Source organism: Poecilia latipinna, unplaced genomic scaffold, assembly GCF_001443285.1.
Source record: "Poecilia latipinna isolate Pla-1442-1.1 unplaced genomic scaffold, P_latipinna-1.0 Scaffold141, whole genome shotgun sequence".
In the NCBI taxonomy this organism is placed as follows: domain Eukaryota; kingdom Metazoa; phylum Chordata; class Actinopteri; order Cyprinodontiformes; family Poeciliidae; genus Poecilia; species Poecilia latipinna.
In genome coordinates this window covers 672536-694722 of record NW_015112757.1, presented here as the reverse complement: position 1 = coordinate 694722, position 22187 = coordinate 672536, and the positions used below count along the sequence as shown (strand labels likewise).

At 39.4% G+C, this 22187-nt stretch overlaps 2 protein-coding genes across 5 annotated transcripts; both read left to right on the top strand.

Moving 5' to 3' along the window:
- Positions 1 to 8241: 8241 nt before the first annotated feature.
- Positions 8242 to 10602, top strand: LOC106945382 (proline-rich protein 15-like). 2 transcript variants are annotated; one of them, XM_015029022.1, is made up of 3 exons: positions 8242 to 8321; positions 8489 to 8624; positions 9991 to 10602. In XM_015029022.1, exon 3 carries the CDS (start codon positions 10011 to 10013, stop codon positions 10374 to 10376), a length of 366 nt encoding a protein of 121 aa, XP_014884508.1. In that variant the 5' UTR covers positions 8242 to 8321; positions 8489 to 8624; positions 9991 to 10010; the 3' UTR covers positions 10377 to 10602. The 2 variants fall into 2 exon arrangements, with proteins under 2 accessions (XP_014884508.1, XP_014884507.1); XM_015029021.1 differs by lacking the exon at positions 8242 to 8321 and having other exon boundaries at positions 8329 to 8624.
- Positions 10603 to 12313: 1711 nt separating this feature from the next.
- wipf3 (WAS/WASL interacting protein family member 3) lies at positions 12314 to 22054 on the top strand. Of its 3 annotated transcripts, XM_015029018.1 has the most exons (9): positions 12314 to 12451; positions 12536 to 12625; positions 15221 to 15312; positions 16771 to 16903; positions 17429 to 17578; positions 17671 to 18372; positions 19574 to 19714; positions 20640 to 20744; positions 21448 to 22054. In XM_015029018.1, the coding sequence occupies exons 3-9, from the start codon at positions 15238 to 15240 to the stop codon at positions 21486 to 21488; spliced, it is 1347 nt and encodes a 448-aa protein (XP_014884504.1). In that variant the 5' UTR covers positions 12314 to 12451; positions 12536 to 12625; positions 15221 to 15237; the 3' UTR covers positions 21489 to 22054. The 3 variants fall into 3 exon arrangements, with proteins under 3 accessions (XP_014884504.1, XP_014884503.1, XP_014884505.1); XM_015029017.1 differs by having other exon boundaries at positions 12314 to 12625; XM_015029019.1 differs by having other exon boundaries at positions 12316 to 12625; positions 20643 to 20744.
- Positions 22055 to 22187: the final 133 nt, after the last annotated feature.

Below are 22187 nucleotides of genomic sequence, written 5' to 3'. Positions count from 1 at the left end.
TGTATACTCTTTTCATTTAAACATTTTTTTGATTATACTGCCAAGCCTTCTATTAACCTTAAATCTATTGTGGGCTTTAAGTGTGGCTTAAGGAAAACAAAGTCAATGTTCTGGATTGGTCAACACAAAGCCCTGAACTCAGTCCTATTGAAAATGTGTAGGTCGAGCAGAAAGGTGTGTTTGAGCCATTCAGTCTACAAATACAACTCAGTTACACCAGTTCTGTCAGAAGGAAAGAAACGCTTGTGGAAGAAGACTCAAAACTTTAAACCCCAATCAGACAAACAGTTCTAAAATCATCAGAAAAGTTAATTGTAATATAAAAAAAAAAACAGTCAGCAATACAGACACAAACGTAGAGACGCAACTGAGTTGAAAAATATTTTTGAAATTAATGTATCCATGTAGTCACAGGTCAGATTTAGAAGAGGTAAAATTCTAAAGAAAAATCTCTTGCATTATGTGTTTGTACAGAAACAATTGATCAAAGAAAAAAAGAGTGAAACACTCTTGGTGCAATGATGAGATTGTTCACTCTCACTCAAAGGAGAGAAATGCAAAAAGTATTCCTTGATTCTCTCTCTTTTTTTTTCCCTTACTTTGCGTTACTGGGTTTCTCTGGCTCTTCCCTGTTGGCAACGAAACAGAGACAGAAACCAGTCTGGAATTACAAACCCAAACAATCCGCTTTCAACATGCGTAATGCCACAGCCAGGAAATAATGTTTCCTAAACTCCAAAGATTTAAAATACACAGAAAACTCCTAGCATTTTGAATTATTTAGGAATAGTGAAGTTTTTTTTATTAATTCTAGAGCTATCATTGTAAGATTCATACTTAAGTGTCTACACACACAATGTGGTACAAATGGTAAAAATGGCAATGTGTATTATCAAACTACAGAGAAAGCCAGCTGCTTACTCAGAAAGATTTTTATGTTTAAAACTAGGTATTATGCTGTGCTTAAGGGTGTGCCTTTACAATCGCAAATCTCTTTATTGGGATCTCATGGTATGCACAGTTAGCAGAACCATGTTTCTGTACAATTAAAGTTTTACATCTAATTTCTTTTAATCATTCCTCTTTGCAAACTGCACAGTCAGATTGGATAAAAAACGTCCATGAGCGTCAATTTATGATTCTTACCACAGATTCCAGATCTGTACTTTGACTGGGTCACATCCTTTTATTGCCAGAGCAGAGAGATGTGCTGTTGTAGTTCTGGCACTGAAAGGTGAATGAAAGGCTCCAGGCTTCCATACAGGCCGGATTTGTGGCGTGAACAACTAATAGTTGTCCAGTCCACAGATTATTCCACCTGAACTGTGGATCTCTGCATCTCCTCCAAAGTTAACATATGGGTCTCTTGGCTGCTTTTCCGGTTTTCGTAATCGCCAGCATTGAATTTCATTCATGGGCATCAGCATAAAGAGGGCTCAATAAGGAGAACATTGAAATTTGTAGTTGTGAAATGACCAAATGTGGGAAATGTAAATATTTCCGCAAGATACTTTGAATATTCAAACAAAACCTAACTGAAATATGTCAGTTTTGGAAATAAATAAATGAATAAATACATAGATCTAATGTCTATGTCTCTATCAGTTACCTGACAGCATTTTAGTGCAAAAAGACAATAAATCTATTGAGTCAAGACAGCTTTATGAACCTGTACTTGAAATGATATAATTGTTAAAAACTTTTAATTCTACATAGTGAATCGCACAAAGAAATACATTTTTCAATCAGAAGAACACTGTGTCACATGCATGCATGTGGGTGTATAGTAGAGCTGTTTGTCTGCATATCTCAGCGAGTCTCTCTGTATCACTTTAGTAAGAACAACATTTAATAGAAACTCAGCAGATACACAGAAAGGAAAGGCTTGCAACTGTTAAGATTCCTTTCTGCATTCCTGCGAGTTTTCTTCCTCTGTCCCTGCACTAATCACAGGTCAGTCTCAATATGCAGGTTTCATATTTTCAAGAAAGCCCTGAAGAAAACCTGTCAAACAGTACAATCCTGAAATTAAAAAGACAATTAGAGAGATTAAACTCATTCCATTAAGACAGATTGTGGTTTGCTCCACCCAAGTGCTCTGGAGGAAGCAACTGTTTCAGAGCTGCATGGGAACTGTTTAACCAACACCAAGAACAACTCGACCCCTGTTGCCGTTGGTGTGGGGGGAAAAAGGAGTTCGCATATAAGAAAGTTGTCATTAAGTCCTAACAGGTTTGAGTTCTTGTAAAAAGTGAGCGAGCCATGTTGATGTTTTTGCCGTCCTTAGGAAGAGTAGCTGCTCACTTCCTTCACTGGGCTTGTTCTGTTCCCAGCTGACTCTACCAGTCCAACTGGCTGCCTTTCCTGCCTTCTTTCCCATGAGCAGCACAACTTTGTTCAACCTGTTAGCCAGTACTTCAGAGTGACAAGAAGAGATTTTTTTTTTTTCAGCTATGCACAGACACCTTGCTCTCGTCACGAGCGATTGTCCCAGGCGTGATGCAAACGCATCAGCGTCATCACAAAACTAGCCTTTACGCAGATTCGTGTGCCTTGGTCTGTGCGCTTGTGAGTCAACATAAATATTTTTAACACACTCGAATGGGTGACATCACGTTTCAATGTATTTCAGGCAATGACCTCTGCAACAGTTTTCTGTACAGGAAGGCACAATGGCATTTTCCATTGTTGGGGACAATTAATGAAAAATATGTATGTAAAAAGTTGGTATATCAATGCTTTTTTAATTTTTCCTTCAGCTTTATGAAGTAAGCTAGCAATCATAAGCTGGAAGACACCCTACCCTTGCAGTCTTTATTTTTTGGCGTTTGTTTCGTGACATGGAGGCTGATCTCCTTTTAAACGTGGTCTGTGCAACGACATCAAAAGACTTTAGCTTTAATTTGACTATGTTCTCACAATATTTCATCGTCTTGCTTCTGCAGAAAACTTTAAACAACCTCTAAAATGTTTCTTCTTCAGCAATGGATTCTTGTGCATTGAAGGTAGGCCGTTGTGGTTAAGTGCATTTCTGATTATTTTCACAAATTGTACCCGCTAATCCCAGGTCTGTCTGAAGCAGAATACAGACAACTTTTTAGAAAATTCTTTTGACTTATGCGTCCCATCTTCTTTCCACTTCCGGATTATGAGTTTAATGTTGATCACTATGAGATTTTTTTTTTTTTTTTTTTGTGAAGGTATCTTTGCTTTTGTAAATGGTATCACCCTTTTTATTACTTTGTTAGTCAATGGCAGTCAGTTATTACCAAACGAGACGACATTCATTTGCAAATAGAAGCAGGGGTGCTTTCTAAATGCTGACATATTTCAGCTGGTTTCTTGGCTTTCTATGCATTGTTTTAGTACATCCCTTCCTTTGTGTTTAGTACTTTTTCAATCATTTATCCATTGAAATGTCAATAGCTTCATTTGTGGACTGACTTGCTTTGATGATAACACTGATAACAAAAAATAATTAAACAAATATATATTTTTCCTTTGCAAAAAGTACAATAGTGCCTTCTCCCGCACATTTATCAAAAAACAAGTGATCCCATAATAGCTTCTTACTAGGATAGAATGTACCAACCAGTTCTCCTAGTACATGTACTTGTTCTTGTGTGAATTTCTGTTCTTGTAGTGTACGCGTATGCTCAAAATTACTTTTCATTCTTCTGTAAGAAGGGTGTGAGGCTGCAGCTCTGAAGGAAAAATTGTTTCAGGTTGCACTAATTGCTCTTCGGGTGGCAGCAGTTCAAACAGGGAAAAGGGCATGTTGTTGTCTCTGTTGTGATGTGTTCATATTTGCCAACAGTAAATCCACTTTAGACTTCAGGTCACCTTAGACATGATGAGGAAGCTCTTTTCATCTTAGGTGCACTTCAGCTTGTGACACAAGGCAGCTCGGGTCCGTTTTGCACATTTGAAGAACTATTCTTGTTAGAGCTTTTTAACATTTTATCAACCAGTTTCAATGCAATTTTTGGACGTTTTATGCAATATATCCAGAAAGTTCTGCATAACTGTGGAGAAAGCCAACATTATTTGTTCTAAATGACTTGTTGCAAACCCTCTCTGGATTTTTTACAATTTTTTTCTCTGGTGATTTCTCAAATAAAAGCCATAATAATAATAGTGAATAATAGTGCTACTGTTGACAGCTTATCCTGTCTGAGCTGAAGATCTCTTCTGCTCTTGCAGAAATACAATGGGACTTGTTGCCACTTCTTTCATCAATGATCTCCTTTAGAGTTCTATCAATCACAAAGGTTTCGTCTTGGTAGTAGGGACGCACGATTTTATCGGCATGGTATCAGTATCGGCCGATATTATCTGTAAAATTTAAGATAGGACATCGGCTATTATCGAAATAACTCATCGATAAGGCATTGTTTTTATATGGCAAACCAATGACAATGACGCCTGCACCACAGCACAACGTCACATTTGCAGTGTTTGAGTGTTGTCATTGCCTTAGAGAGAGCAAATGTCATGAATAAATTTGGCATTGAACGTAAGGCAAGTCGAAAGTGTTTCATCGTTTTCAGACTCCTTTTAAGCATTTACATTTGGTAACAGGCTAAACTTACAAAGATAATGCAATATTTTAATTCCACAGTAAAGAAAGCCATACAGTTTCAGTAAGAAGGCATAGGAAAAAAAAATATTGGTGTTGGTTATCGGATAAATGAGTTTTTAGTATATCGGAACATCGAATATTGAACAAAAATCCTATATTGCGCATCCCTACTTGGTAGTTTGTCATTATAAAGTACCCTTCATGTTTGGGAAACAGTGTGTGAAATCTAAAAGATGTTCAAAGTCTCTCATCTCATTTTCTGGTCCAACCCTCCTGTAATTCTCTGCACAACTTTATCTCTGACCTGTCTGATTTGGTCTGTTATGTTAACGTTTGGTCACTAATCTTCTCTTACAACTTTCAAAGGTCGTCACAGAACAATTTGTTTCAGGTAGACTTTTGTCTGTCTAGGTGTACTTTTGAAGGTATTTGGTTTCACTGGATTTTATTTAGAGTCTTCAGATTAAAGGGGTCTGAATAAATGAATGACAACACTGCAATCTTTGAGTGAAGAGTTCTGATTTTGAAAACCATGTTTCCCTTTCTGCAAACATCACACTTGTGTGCTGCTCTGGATTGGTTTACCACAGAAAATCCTATTAAAATTGAAGTTAGTAGTGTGTTTTTGACAAAATGTGAAAAGTTTATGGCGGATGACTACTTCCTGAAAGGTACTATAGTAACAATACGCGGTACCTCTCCTGTGTACTTCGTTCTTTTAAAGCTTTTGGTTGACTTTGTGGAGCCAAGAACCAAATAATGCCTCCACATTTTTGAATCAAATGATCCACGTTTATTAAGCCTTGTTCTAACCTAAAAGTATACTGAAGTTTAAGTTTTGGCTGAAGTTGTTCAAAGATAATAGGGTTAAACACACACCCCTGTGGGACGCCTCTAGTGAGCTGTATTGATCAGTTATAACATATTGTGGCTGATGTATTTTGCAACTCTGCGACTCATAACCACAAAGGGGTTTTCCACAGAAGTTCTTGCACAGGTTCGGTGCTGCATCCAGAACTTGAGCCGTTACTAGATCATAACACTGCTTTTGTTCTTATTTTACACATCAACGTAAAGATTTTTCTGAAATATAGCAAACATAAAATATTCTTAGACATTTGTTTGAAATCTAACAACAGTATTCATACAAGAATGTTCTGATAATGTAAGGATTTGTTTTTTTTTTCTGTGTATTCATTTAGGTTTCTGTGTCTATTGAGTCTCCTGGCTACCCTTTGATTGTTCCCAGCTGTGTGTCATTTCCCTGATTACCCTCTTGTGTATTTAATCCCACCTGTGTTCCTTGTTCCTGGTCTGGTCCTTTTCTAGTTATCAAGTCTGCTGTCAGTTGTTTACTAGTTGCTACCAAAGATTAGCTTCTAGCTCTACTCACTCTGTGCTGCCTGGATCTCTGCATTTTCATCATTAAATCTTCATTTGCTCTCCATAACCTGGGTCTTCCGCATTTTCCTCGCCACCTCCAACTGCAAAACATGAAGGATAATACCAGAATAATTTAATCTTTAATTAATAATTTTACAATTAGATTCCCCCTCCCTCAACAAACCAGATTTTCAATCGTGCTTGTTACAAATCTCAACCAGCGTTTTAGACAGGAAGTGAAACCACATTTTTCCTATTTTTCCACACCTTGTGTGAGACTGGTTCTGTGTGTACTTTTGTTTTGACAGAAAGACACCTGTTTCCAGGTACAGCAACAAACGCACATGGAGGACAGAGCTTTCGCAATTCAGGGCACTGTTTCAAAATCTCTCGATGGAATCGCCAAGCTTTCGACACACATTCTCCACATGCTTCTGTCCGTTTCAGTGGACTCTCTTTTAAAAGTGTTCCTTGATACAGAACAAATGGGCTCAACGTAAGATTTGCTGTCATAATGAGGTAATATTTATTATGTGGATTCTTATCTAAAAGGTCTTGGATTGATGCTTTTTTTTCTGTCTGATGCAGTCAAAGTTAATGATCAATCTTAAGTGAAACCAACTGTAATATTTTTGCATCATGTGAAAGGAGACGCAGATTTGCAGCAGCAAAATTTTAAAGTGTGACACTGAGACGACAAAAAATATGCAAAATTGCAGAAGGATAATTTTATATTGGTTTAAGGTGCAAAACGTAGGAAAAAATAGTTTTTTTTAGTATTAAATGCTAAAGTAAACCCTAAGCAATTCTACAAGATCTTTAAGGGCATCACTTTATAAATAATTATTTATTCAGTCACTTTCAATTCTTAAATTTCTTCTTCTTTCACATATTATCTGTCTTTATTGTTAAAATATTGATGTTTTTGAAGTGCGTCCATGTCTACCTTTGTCTAGATGAGTCCCCAGGTATGCAGGCCACCGCCTGTCACCGGGAAGCAGCGCCAATGGCACACATTCCTGGTACCAAAACCATGAATTTCACTCTCACTTAAGGGGAGAAACAGAGAGAGAGAGACAAAAAGGGACTCCCTGTCTTCCTCCCTCCTCCCTCTGTGTCTGGGTTTCTTCTGGTACTCCCTGTTGGCAACAACCCAAACAGACAGAAACCACTCAGGGATTCCAAGGTCAACAATTTTTAACAGTGTAGGATCACTTCTAGGAGATGTAAAAAGACCTACAGATATATATACAGGTATGGTACCTAAAATAGGCCATAAATGTTGCAACCAAATAGTTTGGTTGCACTATTCCACACATTTGACACTGCAATTACAATCACAATTCCATTAAGTGGCCCAAAAACAGACAATGCACACAGAAACAAAGAACATTGCAAATATATGCATAAAAAATATTTATTTATCTGCTTTGAAAAGACATGATCATTCATGTGTGATCAACCGATATGGAATATCTGATACGGACATTACTGAATTTATATTTTTAAAAAATGTATTCACAGTTTTTGAAAATAAAATGACAACATCCTAAAATAATAGTTTGGGAAACACAAATGATCTTAAACATTAAATTACTTACACACTGGTATCATGTGAGAGTATTGTACGCTAATGCTTGTTTTGTGAGTTTATATTTGCAGCTACAATCAGGAAGCAGTATCTTTTATAGATCCTTAAGATAGCAGCAGATTATGTTTGGTGTTGTCGTCTATTACTGCCGCAGTGTTTCCTGGTCACTTGCCATACAGCGAGACAGTTTCTACATACAGATGAAATAGAAATAAATTATAGAATAATTACTTATAGAGATAAAAACTGATATCACGGCTAATTTTGGCATCTTTCTGCAATGATTTTAATACTAACACCTGCTTTACATCCGTGTAGATGAGTGTTACCTGTTGTTTTTATTATTATTATTATTATTATTATTATTATTATTATTATTATTATTATTATTATTATTATTATTATCTAGAGTAGATAATACAACCCCTGCTGAATAAAGAATAAAGTTCCCACCGCCCCTGCTCCACTCCTTTGTATGGTGAGAAACAGCCTAAACATAATTTGGCTCCGCGGCTTGGGTTGGGTTAACCTGATACAAAGGAGTCCTTTTTATGCGTTATCTGCCGCGGAAGAGACTCGAGCTCCCATGGGGTATGTTGCCACGCAACCATAAAGCCCCACCCACAGCCGCTCCGGACTCACCTGGGCTGTTCTGAGGTGACGCGCTGGGCTCAGCCAATAGGCAGCGAGAACAGGTGCTGCTGGACGAAGTTTCGGGCGGAAACGTGTCGGTTCAGAGGAGGTTACGCTGCTTCTTATAAATATGTAAGTCCATTTTACCGAAGACCGGTTTAGAAAGCAAGCGAACTGTTTGGCAAGAGCGACAATAAAAGCCATACAAAGTGTTTGGTGCGGGGTGTTTGAAGTGTCTTCTGCTTGAAAATGGATTGCTCATCGACCATTTGAAGGATTGTTGTCACTTCTGATTCTAGGTCTGTGGTCTAAGAAGAAGAAGAAAAAAGACACGGCGTCCTAAAAGCTTTGGAGATATCTTAGGACTGTTAATAATATAATTTGCCCAGCTCCAACTCCCTTTAACTGTTACCATCTTTCTTTCCCACAACTCAGGTAAGAGAGCACCGGTACTTTTTCTCATCCTATGCATATTCTTGACATCTGATTCACACTGATTTGCGCTTCTGTTCTCACGATTCAATAAACCAGTTTTACAGAGAGGCTAAATATGGCTCCACTGGTTATTCATGGGATTAGCTGGTGAAACTTTGGCCCAGAAACCGAAAATATTCCAATGTAGACGTGTCGAATGACCTTTACGTGGGATTTATTGTGTTTTTAAAGGTGATTATTTGGCAGTGAAGTAAAATATCAGAGATGTTTCAAAGTTGTAGAGATGCACCGATCAACCGGCTCACGACTCGGAATTGGCCAATTTTTTTTTTTCTTGGATCAGATGATCTGCAGTCAAGTCAAGAAGTGAAATGTCTTTTTTAATAATAATAATAATAAACTCACCTATTCCTGTCAGTAAATTGAGTACACCATCTGAGTGTATGTTTATGAATAAGTACAGACAATAAATCAATCTTTTTCAGGTAAGTGAACACACAAGGTTGGCAGCAGAACTCTTCAGTGCAGATACTGCAGCTATGTGAAGCTACTCAAAGCAGAGCTTGCCCAAGGCAGAGCAAACCAAGCCACTGCTTAAGGCCCTGAAACCAGCCATCATATATGAAGAATCTGCATGATTTTTTTTTATTGAGAATGAGTATTCTATTAAATTCACTCTGACGGTTTCAGCATTAATAAATTACAAGTTTTTAAAACGTACATGCTTTAAAGTAAATTCACTTTGTGAAAGATTCAAAGAATCGTCTTTATGGGATGATCTTGACAAGAGGGGCCCCGAATCAAATTCTGCTTCAAGTCCCGTACGTTACCTGACTCACTGATACTTTTGGTATCAATGAGGTGTTTAAATTGCCATTTTATCAGGAAACTGTGCTTGCTACATGTTGAGAAACGGTAATTCCTATCAGGGAGTTTGTTGAGGCTAAAAAGAGAGTGAGAGCTGATAACAGGAGGGCTGAACAGATTACAGCAAAAGTTGCTCTGCTGTATCATTTCGAGCTTTCCAACCTCTCCCTCACGTCACTTCTGTGTGTATAAATAGATCAACAAACAGCATGTACTTTGTTACACTGTTGTTTTAGGTTTAAGACGGATCAGATAAAGGCTAAGGATAAATGCTTTGTTGCCTATATTTTTTTTTCCATTTTCTGTTAGAATCAAAGCTAGGACCTCTCTTGGTGAGGAAAGGCCACATCAGTGTCTTTTAGTTAACATTCTTCTTCTTATTATTGCATGTACTTTGATAGAGTTGAAAATGTTGAATCCAACTCTAAAGGTGTTGCAAAGTTTTGTTCATTAAAAATAAATAAATAAATTTTTTAAAGTGCTTCAATCTTTTTTACAGGCCCCAACCGCCAGTTCAAGATGGCAGAGAAGGTCCCATGGTGGAAGGTGTTCATCCCAAAGAAAAAGAGTGCGGATCCTTACGGCTTGGGCCCAGACTTCAACCCTTTCGCCCAGCAACCGGACAGGCTGAAAGACCCGTCTTCTTCGTCCAAGACCGCCACCACCACCGACCAGACCATCCCCGCGCAGGGCTCCAGCTTGCTCAGCGACGAAACCTTTGACGACTCCAAGCTGGAATCGGTGTTCAACGAGCAGACGTGCCGCAGGAACATGAAGGTTTCCCGCTCGGGTCGGTTCAAGGAGAAGAGGAGGCCGCGATCGACCCTGCCCATCGAGGAGAAGGGGAGGGAAGCCGCAGCGGCAGGGAGGGAGGACAAACGGTGACCCTGGGAAGAGGGGTGTGTGTGTTTGTCTGTGTGCGCGTGTGTAAAAAAAGACTGCTTCACAGTATTGCTTCAAAAGAAGGAGTGGGATTTAAATAGCTGAAGGAGCTTTGGTCTCATGAGGCATTGTACTGTACAGAGTGCTGGGGATGATGTTCACCTGGGTTTTATATCAATAACGCAGAATTCTGAATACGAGTTCAAATATATTTTTGAGATTTAAGACATTTTGTAGGGTTATGTTACAAATGTCTTATGTTTTGTTTTGCTTTTATCAAGGTTATTGAACCGTTTTGCACATGAAATGTCACAAACGCAATTCAAAGGACAAGTATAAGAAGCAGTTGGCTGGTATCGGATTTTCTCTCTATGAAAATATTGAGTAAAGGTATCATGAAATGTACAGCGTCGCATCGTGGACTGGCGACTTGTCCAGTAACCGTCCCACGGTTTTTTTCCCCAACTGTAGTTTAAACCAGCAATATCTTAAGGTTGATAACTGGGACTTCTTTAGTTTTTAGCTTTTGCAATTAAAATATTTCCAAAAGGCAGAATTGGTTCACCTAAAGAAGCCATCATTAAGCTGACACTGAACAGCAGAAACTTCTGTGATGGAAATATTTTTGAATGGTTTTGAAACTACTTTTTTTAAAACCTTGATTTTGTTTTTCGCTCTTTAATTTTTTTTTTTTTTTTTTTACAGTTCATCAAATCACAATAACCTTTTTTTTCCTAAAAAAAAGCAGTAATCAAAAGCTGTTTTTCTCTCAAAAAAGTGAAATGCTTCTTTGAAATGATGTTCAAAAACATGTTTTCCAATATTTGTAGCAAAACAAACAAAAAACAAAAAAACAATGTTAAAATGCTACAAATAATTTTTCTACGATGAAGGATAGTGCTTGTTTTTGCAAGACTTTTGTAAAACGTTTGACTCTGGGCGGTCTGAAGGATTCCAGTGAAGGTGAATCAGACATTTACCAGCAAAAAGCAGAAACTATTTTAATGAAGGATTAAATTCAATCAGGCATATTTTTACAAGGTTTGTTGCAAAGCTGCCTCTACTGTAAACAATATGCTCTTGGTATCCAGATGAAGACATGACATGTGATATATATATTTTTTTTAATTTAAAAAAAGGAGCTGTGTAGTTTTGATCACCTGTGAATGCTTGACACGAAGGCAACATTAGAAATAAATCTGCAACGGCTGACTCTACCGGTGTGTGTGTGTGTGTCTGTGCGTTAATATCCAATGAGTGTCTTAATCTGAACATTTAAAGGAGAAGTTTTTTGTTTAGTTTTGCTTTCTTTGTTGATTTTGTCACAGTGCTTTACGGAAAGGAAAACTAATTTTCAGAACAAAACAATGCCCTTTCGTCAGCCATTGTTGTCGTACGACTTAATCCTATAAAAGCAACAAGGTTTTACAAAGTGTTCACACACAGGCCCTGCAGCATACGCCAAACCTATATGCTTCAGGGAGGACCTCACCTGTGCTGCTGCATTCCTCTGCAGCTGCTAAACATTAAGGTGTGTGTCGACACTTAAGAAGGATCGCTTCTTTGCAATCCCATTAGCAATATTTTTAGTCTATCTCACAGTAATTAAGGTGCAACAGGTTAAACAAGAGCTGGATTCCTTGGAGATGAATGTTAGAGTGACTGAGAGGTGCAATGGCGTCTTATCAACACAAGAGGGCGAGCTTGTGCGCTTAAGTGTCAACCTCACAGTTGTGAGCGCGGGGGAAGAGAGCTTAAAACTATTTGTAAACTCCTAAAATTTACACATTAATGTAATCTCCACTCACTGCACTAGACCTCAAATCGATTAAATTACCGTCCATGTGTTATTTAAAGCTACAAACCGTTCTCCCTCACCATTGGTCGCTTGTTTGTTATGTGGCGTTAAGGTGTGGCTTGGCACTGTGAGGCTCCTGCAGAGCACGTTTGGGAAAATAAACCGCAACTGCTGCTGCTGCTGCTGAGCTGGACCAGCGCTTTACAAGCTGGTGGCCGTAGATATGAGAGAAAAAGAAAAGTTTCTTTAAGAGTTCCTGCAAGAGGAGAGGAGTTTGCAGGTGCTTATAGGACCCAAATGGGATTGTACGTTTGATCAGCGGCGTCTTATTGGCCTGTGTTGACTAAAAATAACTTTGTCACAGTCCCGTTATGAAGATCAGCACCATGAGGACTCAACTGTGCTGATCTTTGTGGCACCAAAGCTGTCTCTGCTGGAAAGTTATTTTTACAAGGTAAAGTCTTTCTTTTTACACTGTTTTATGCAACAAGTGGATGTTTATTATTATTATTATTATTATTATTATTATTATTCATATCTGCAAATCCATTCACCTATTTCTCACCAGGTGAATCAACAATTACAGTCCCTCGCAAAGTATTCACTCCTTTTTCATTGTCCAACATTTTGCCACACAGCCACGAGTCTTAGTGCAGTTTCAGACCAGGATATTTATGGAACAACATAAATTATTGAGTTGATGTGAAGTAAAATGAAAATGACACGTGATTTAAATTGTTTTTTTTTTGTTTTTTTTTTTTTTTTTAAATGGGTTTTTTTTTTTCACCCAACCCCCCCATTTCTCTGCAGTTACTGCAGCAAGGATGCTTACGGATATGTCTCGAGCTCAACTTCACACTTGCAGACTGAAATTTATGTATGTTCTGCTTTGCAAAATATCTCAGTCTCAGATATGTCTGATTAGGTCTGACATTCTAGCCATTCTAACACACCTTTTTTTCCCCATCCCATTGTTGCTCTGTGTACATGTTTAAGATTGTTGTCGTGCTGGAAGGTGGACCTGTCCGCAGCATGATGCTGCCACAACCATGTTTCATAGTTAGAAAGTGATGAGCAGTTTTTGTATTCTGCCAAGAATAGTGTTTAACATTTTGTTGAATTTTAGTCTCATGTAACTACTGGCACTTTTCCCAGATGTTTGCAGATTTCCCTACATGGCTGATAGCAAACTGTTCCTTTAACGTTTTTGTTGCCACTCCTCCATAAAGGCCATTTTTGTGGATTGAGTGACTAATAGTTTAAATTGTGGATTTTTGCAGCTGCTGCCGAGTTACTACTGGCATCTTGGCTACTTCTCTGATTCATATTCTCCTTGCCTTGCTTGTCAGTTTAGGTAGACGTCCACCTCTGGGCATGTTTGCATTTGAGATTTTTACAGCTTGACATATATAACCCTTCCTCAAGCTGCTCTTCTGTCCTTATGAAACTGTTTGTTCTCTAACATTTTCTGGACTTCGGTGCCTCTTAAGGGTCTTAGAGTAAAGAGACTTGGATACAAATGCACGGCACACCTTTTCAGATTTTTATTTGATGAACAAATCAAAAGCCATGGAACTTGTATCCTCCACATCAAAATTAGGCACTAGGTGGTGTCACAAAAAATTAAAACGGTTTGACCCACAAGAAACTAAATCAAGCATATATCAGAGGCTATAAGTCACAAAAAGATATGAATGTAGATCTATGCATTCTGGCTAACACTGACCCTGGTTGTTTGTCTTGCTGAAATCTAGTGTTTGCTATCTGCTGCATTGACGTAAATGTTTGTTACTATTTGCCGGAACACATTTGTTTTTCAAAACTGAGTATTATATGATATTAAATATAACTTTTAGCTATTCAGATGGCTGTGGGTTTCACTTTTTCTTTCCTTTTTTCATTGTCTTCCCGCTTAAAATGTCAAAAAGGAGCAACTTATCTTCCCTTCCTTCACTGTTTCACAGCTTCGAAGAATGTTTGTGCAAATGTTTCCATTACTGATTAGAGCGCAGCGGAAAGAAACTTCTTCTAAAGGCAACGTGTTGTGTGTGTCATCAAAATGCTCCTTATTCCGGTTTAATCTGCAAGCAGTTCCAGTTACTTGTCTGGAGTCACATGAGCTCCTTTTTGCCTCAAGGAGGCCAAACAACCTTCGGGGGGAAAGGTAACAAAGGCTGGTGGAGACGGTGTACGTGCGCTCTCTGCAGCACCTGCTCGACCAGAGCTCGGCAGACCCGGGTGTCCGGCTTTTGGCCCTCTAATAAATCTAAACAGGACAGAAGATCCTTGAGACCGTTATAAAGACAGGAATAGCAACGGCGGACAGTCTGCCAGGTTGCAAACTCCCAAAGCATGAACTGGGCACATGTAAACACGGGGGGGGGACAAGGGAGCTTCGTTTTTAGCAACAATACAGGTCCTGTTCAGCGTTTATTAAATTGCTAAGGAGGAGCAGGAGCAAATTCCACAGAGGGGATGAGTGTGCAAAAACGTCAGGATGCTTTCAGTGTTTGTCACTGAGCGGCTGTAGAGGCTTTTGCAGGACCAAAGTTGGTTGGAACCTGCTGACACCATCCTGGACCTTAGAAGACATCCTGAGTATATTCAGGAAAAAAAAAAAAGAAAAAAAAAAAGAACAATATGTTTGAACAGTGCAGGTCCTCTTCCTCTGGTCTTTCCTCGATGTGTTTTCCATCCAGTAGCTGCACCGAGAACCTTTCGTCACACATTGACTAGCGGCTAGGGGTCTAGTACTTTTCACACAACGCTCCCCATTGTTCCCGTCTCAAGCCCAGCATTGTGGGAAGAAGAGTTAAATGGGAGGCGGAGAGTTGTGTCAGGTTTCTGCAGAGAGGATGGAGTTGCTTTCTGTTTCCTGTTTTGTGCTGCACAGCCTTTCCTGTTCAGGAAGAAAGGCCAGGAGGTCATCAGATGAAGCCCCCTTCCACACAGTGGCAGTCCATGGTGACAAAACGGGATCTAAACATCACCAGTAGCCACGCTGGAAGAAAATAGTTGTGGTGATAAAGCGTGCGTTTCTCTTGTGCAGGTATCTGAATCTTCGGTATGCCGTCCCCAGGTCCCCCGCCGCCTCCACCCGGCCCCCCGCCGCCGCCTCCCCCCTCCGCCGCCCTGCCGCAGGTGAGCCTGTCTACCTCTAGATCTTCCTCATCCATTTGTAAACGCTCACATGCGTATAACCGATACCTGGAGGCGGCTTTTGCATTATTGATTGAGCAACGCACGCAAGCACGCAGACAACTGGACAAAGAGGCGACTCTGGCCGGCAGGAAGGTGTTGTGTTTCCACAGCGTCCTTGTTTTAAATGAGCTGATGCATGGAGCAAACTGAAGAAACAGCTCAGTGATCTCAAGTTTTCCTGCTTCTCTGCGTAGGGGGAAGACAAGTGGTGTGGAAATGTATCATAAAAAAATATTCCCTCAGTTCATTTTGTTTTTTATTTCTTCTGATTCCTGTGTGTCCATTAATTAGCAGTTTACAGGAAGATAATTCGACACACTGCAAAAACACAAAATCTTAGCTACAAGTAATTTACAAGTAATTTTTGTTACTAATATAGTATAATATAATATAAAGTTATATTATTGTAAAAATGTATTATTCTGCTTTCAGATTATTCCATATAACTAGAATTTTTTCATTAATATTAAATGATTATTGACTTAAATCAAGCTCATATTTTTTTACTGAAAGGTAACTTGTAAGTTAGTTTTATCTTATTTAAAGAGTACTAAGATATTTTGCACTAGAGACTGAAAATGCCTGGTAGGATTTTATGTTTTTGCAGTGTACTTTTATAAATTAGCATAAAAAACTGATTATACGGACTGGAATATAGCCATAAAATAAAAAAAATAAAAGATCTAATAAGAAATCATTTAGATTTACAGTACTATGAATAAGTACTTATGTCATCTTTTTCAAATGTTGGTACGTCACAACCAGAATAATAATGCAGCTTGGGGTAGATTAAATGTTATAAAGTAGTACATGGTTATGAAGTGGAACTCTGAAAAGTGTGGCATGCATTTTAAGTCACCTTCCCTTTGCTCTGTTTGAGTGTCGGTATAAATGCAGCTGTTCTGTGGAGACCTGAGAGGTCAGAGATTCTGTAACTATATCTCAGAATCACCCAAAGTCCAAATCTGACTCTGAGTGAGAATTTCTGGTAGCAAGACTTGAAATATCACAGGCTCTCTCTATTCGATCTTACTGAGCTGAAAGTATTTTTGCAAAAAACCTGGCAAAAATGTCAGTATCCATGTGTGTGAAGCTGGCAGAGGCACACACCAAAAGACTTGCAGATGTCACTAAAAAGTGATTCTACAGATTGAAATCTACCGAATAAAAAAAGCACTTTTTTTTTTTTTATTATGCACTACTCTAAGTTTTTATCACATTGAATCTTAACAGAAATGATTGTTGCCTGTGGTACGAGAATGTAAAACAACAAAAAAGAAAACATATCAAGTGGTATAAATATTGTGAGGAACTTTTTTTCCCTCTCGTTTGTGACATAAATTACAATAACGTAATAGAAATGACTGATACTTGTTCTTTCCCCCTGTTGTAACGTAGTGCCCTTTGGAGCCTCCTCAGCTCCAGTCTGGCGGAGGAGGAGGGAGAAATGCTCTGTTGGCCGACATCCAGAAAGGCGCCAAGCTCAGGAAAGTCACACAGGTCAACGACCGGAGCGCCCCTGCAGTTGATAGTAAGTCCCTGAACCGTATCGTCTAATCATGTGGAGATTTGATAAAAAGTCTATTTTAAAACGCCCTGGTGTGATGTCTTCTAGCGAGAAGGGCATGAAAGATGAGAGTGTGGGAGAAGATTATGTAGGTCAAAGGGGGAGCTGAGGTGTGGGGTGTCAATGTTGTGTGTCTGTGATCTATATTTGAACACATGCACACAAATTGGACCCTGTTACCCTTCAGGGAGGAATCCCTGTGGAGGTTAATAAAACACAGACAATGTGATTTATAATCTCCCTGCTTCTGGTCTTCTTTTCTTAAAGATCTTATAATAATTTATATGAAGTGACAGCCAAACAGTTAGCGGTTCAATCCACCCGAAAGAATGTAAGTAGGTGGATGTTAATTCACTGACCTAACCCGAAGTATCAGTTTCATCATTTTAACCTCATTCTTCTATTATTTTGATTCAATTTGATGACCACCATTGACATATTGTTACTAATCAAATGTATTTAATGTGGGTTTTTTTTTTTTTTTCATAGAGTCCAAGACTAACACAGGAGATGTTGGCTCTTCTCAAAACCAATCAGCTGGGATTGGTCCCACAGGGCCCTCTCTAGGTGGATTGTTTGCTGCAGGGTTTCCCACTCTCAGGCCTATTGGTCATAGAGACTTACCAAGCAAGACCCCAGGTGAGTTCAACATACCCCTGTCCTCAACAAACTATTTTTTTGTTTACTGTATTAGCCTAACTATGGTTCCTGTTTGTCTGTATCCTGTGAAGTGTCTCGGTCGAGCTCCTCTGCCTCCTTGAGGCCTCAGTGGAACGCTCCTACATCGGCGGACTCCAGCAGCCTTCCAGAGTCTCCCAAGACTGCAGAGATCCAAAACTCCTTCCAGCGTCTTCTCACTTCCTCCGCCTCTGCTTCACCCTCCCCCTCTCACGGCAGCAAGCACCCGCCACCTTTCCCGGCGTCCTCACCCCCGACGCCTCCGCCCGCCCCTCCATCTGTGCCTCCCCCTCCTCCGCCGCATCAAGCCGAGCGACCAGCCAACAAACCTCCTTCCCTTCCCTCCTGCCCGCCTCCTCCCCCTCCGTCCCAGGTCACCAGGCCAACATGGCTACCTGTTCAACATTCTCACCACACGTCCTTGCCCCAGCCATCGACTCCTCCTCCTCCACCTCCCCCACTCACACACCCGCCTCCTTCATCCATCCCAGACCGCTCGTCAGGTTACTTCTTCTACTCTCCACCTCCGTTCTCTGAACCGTCCAGGTTCCCCATTCTGCGTGATAGCCCCCTGGGACCTCCTCCACCTCCACCTCCGCCTTTACCGACGTCCTTCACCCCAAGCTGCCCAACCACCCTTCCACCACCGCCGCCCAAAGTGGCCCCGGTGCCCTCGGCAGCCATGCGCTCGCTGCCACCGTCGTACCCTTGCAACATTCCCACTCGGCGCCCGCCGGCTGTGCCCAGGAGTTTAGGTAGGTGGTGCCTAATGTGTCTTTGATGTCAGCAGGGAGGCTTTTTTATATCCAGCTTTTTTTGTCCACAGCTTTCTGCATCGTGCGGGTTGTTATAAATAGCTCGAAGGTTAAAACTGCTCACAGTGATTTCACAAAGCTGGAAAAGCTTCCAGTGCAGTCTGAGTCATGTTTTAGAAAAAAAAAAAAAAAATAAATAAATAAATAAAAGTGAAAGGTAGTTAAATTCTTAGCTAACTTCTAAGCTATCTTGTATTGAACAAGTGAGAAGCCAAGATGTAACTTTATATGTGACTCTGTGGCATTTATTGACTGCCCAAAAGAATATTAATATTTCAGAATATAATTGTCCAGAGATAAAATGGTGTAAGACAGGGGTGTCAAGCTCGTTTTCTTTTAGGTTCATATCAAGATCATAAATGTCCTTAAAGAGCTGGTTGTCAGCTATAGCAGTGTTGATGATTATTAACAGATTGTTAGAATATTAATATATTTCTTTGCATTCAATTAAAATTTTTTGAAATTAAATAATATTGAAAAGCTTTCTATGTAATTTGGCAGTATACATATAAAACTCCTTAGATTTTTTTTTTATTGATAAAATAATATTTAAGCACACAAGTTGTATCTCGAAAGTTCTGTTAATGTGGCTCTATAGAGTCTGGAGGCCCACATTAAAAACGATGGTGGACCGGATTTGGCTCCGGATCCTCAAGTTTGATACATGTGGTGAAGGACAACCACAGAGTTGCTGAGATACTTTGAAAACCGTCACCTTCCAAAAATAACATCTTTTTAATTTTTTTTTTTACAAAAGTTTTTAACCCTCATATAGGACCAGAAGTTAAACCATGAGACAGTGAAACGATGCAGTGACAAATACAGTCATTATGAAATTGTTTGACTTAAAACGAACTCAGATCGACTCCTCTGCTGATTTTCTGCGTGTGTGAGTGAACAGAAACATCTCTTTGTGGACTTTCCTGCAGAGTCCAGGTTGGATTCTGTGGCGCTAGTCTCACCTTGCCATTAAACCCAACACTCTGTGTGCTTTGGGAGTTTACGTGAATAGTTGCTTTTTCCCTGAGTTACAAATAAGCATAATTAAATATTCTGTGTGTGTTAGCTGGCATTAGATCAAATCGTGGTGACTTTGCATGTGGTTGGATCAAACTGCTGACCCCTCTCGTCTCTCTGACAGGTGTGGGTCGGCTGCTGGCTCCTCCACCGGCTCCTCCGGCACGTTCCCCCACCACAGAGTTGTCCACCCGCATTCTTCCCCCTCCGCCGCCTCCTCCTCCACCTCCATTCAGCCTTAGGAATGGACACCTCCACAGTCTGGGTAAAGTTTCACTATCTTATTGCATATAAAGAGAGAGAATGTACAACTGTGGTGAAAAGACAGTGCGCCACATTTAAATTGTAGGGTTTGATGCACTGTGTTTTCTGATGCATCAGAAAACACAAAGTGCTTGTGTTTTCTGAAACCTTTATATCTTTCCTTTGTTTTTGCTTAACAACAGCTTAAACAGTAGCCTGGGAGGTATTGTTTAAGCATGTGAAGTTTTGCATTCTAGAGGCTGACTTTAAATATTTAAATATTAATAACATTAATCGTTTTAGAAACTTACAAACATGGAGGTTCAAACGGGCCTCAGTTTTGCTAATGAATAAATAAATCATTACGTCATTGAATAATTATTTACATATGACAAGAAACTGTGTGGCAACTTTTATGCATAAGTCAATAATTTAATAAAAACATAATAAAATAATTGAATTTTAAATTAAAAATAATCATACATCATAATTATTATGTAATTGTGCATTTGTATGTGTTGTTTTTAATATTTATTTATGTACTTTTGTAACCTTTTTAACCATTAGCACATTTAATAAAATATTTTTTCCAAATTGAAGTAATTTGTAATTTCTCCCTTTAGTAATTAAATTATTTCATTATTTGTGGCACCTATGGGCCTCCATAAATGAAGGCTTAAAGAAAGCTATAAGGTGAAACACATACAAGAAATAAGTAGATAAAGCTAAACATGAATATCTTTTATTTAGAAGATCCCATCGTCTAAATAGGAAGATGGTATCGATACAATACCGATACAATTGTATCAATACCGATACAATCGGTATTGATTTTATCTGTTATTTTGTGATATTAGCTAAAATGAATTTTTGTATTGATGAGAACTCAGATCTGATGGAAAACGAGCTTGAATGTTTTAACTACTAGCTGCATCTTTTCTGTCCAGTAGACGACTTTGAATCCAAGTTCCAGTTCCACCCTGTAGAAGACCTCCCGCCGCCCGATGAATTCAAGCCCTTCCCTCGCGTTTACCCAAGCAAAGAAAACAGAGGTACTCACTCTGTACACATGCAGGACCTTTCCCCTTTTCCACATTTTGTGGTTGTGCAACCACAAGCCCTAAAGTTATTTTAGGGGGATTTCATGGGACACACATATGTCAAGCAGTGTATAATTGTGGAGTTGAATGAACGTGTAGCACAGCTACATATAATTGTAGCCTCTCTGTGTTGTTCTCGGAAGTTTGTAAGTGAACATTTGCAAACAAACAACATCTTAAAAGTCAAGGAACAAACCAGACATGGTGGAGAATTTTAGCGCAGAGTTAGGTTATAAAACCCCATCCCAAGCTTTAAAGCATCTCATAAAACACTGTTCAACCCACCCAAAAAGACTGCAAACTTACAATCACCCTATCTTGAAAAAACAGGTAACAATAACATTATATATGCAACAAATATAAGCCATATAGGCTACGAAGCCAACATGTGAAAGAAGATGCAGGGCTGAAGGCAAATACATTCACGCCACATGTTTTTATACCTATAAAGAAATGGGAAACCATGTATCCTTATACTTCCTTCACATTTATGTGCCGCTTTGTGCAAGTCTAGCACACGAAGTACAATAAACCTTGTGGTTGAAACTCAAGAAAGTGTGAGAAGGTTCAAGGCGTACGACACTTTTGCAAGACACTAAATTATGTTTACACTGTCTCCTAGCGCTGCGGTCTCATCTGTTACTTTGTCTTTCAGTGAACCCAAAGCCACCTGGAATCAGGACACACCTCAGATGAGTCACTGAGCCGCCAACTTCCTCCTCACTCAAAGAACACTGGTCCTCGGTCGGCCGCTTGACGGCTCCAGACACTCACAAAATGGACACAGAGACTCATTTATCCTTGGTGTGTTTGCGTGTTCTGCGTGAGCGTGAGTGTCAAACAGGGTCCAGCCTTATTCTGACTGTGCGACCTCTGACCTTCTTCAGCTCGGAATGTTTTCAATGTGTGTGAGGAGGAGGGCTCGACAGACTAGATAGAGTCTCTACACACTAAGTCGTGGGACACAGTCTTCCATCACTTTTTTTTCCTATTTTATTTTTAACATTTTTATCGATTTACTCACTAATGGAAGGACTTGAAAAGGAAGATTTTTGACATCTTGTGTTACCTCAACTCTATATTGTTTACTACATTTATAGCCACAACTTTTTAAAGACATACAAAGTTGTCTTTGTCCAAGAGTTGCATTTAAGTTGAACTTTAAGTATTTTGTAACTTTCATTTTCTTGTCATTTCTCAACACACATTTTAATGGATGTGCTGAATTTTGGAGTAAAAAACAAGGTTCCATGTAGATCCTTTATGATTACTCAGTCTTACCTGTTTGCTTGGTAGTCTTTGTATAGTGGTGCTCCTTTGTGTTAATGTGACTTTTATTTTTCAGAAAAATTTATAAGACGGACATGCGAGGATGGATAAATAGGATGTTCAGGG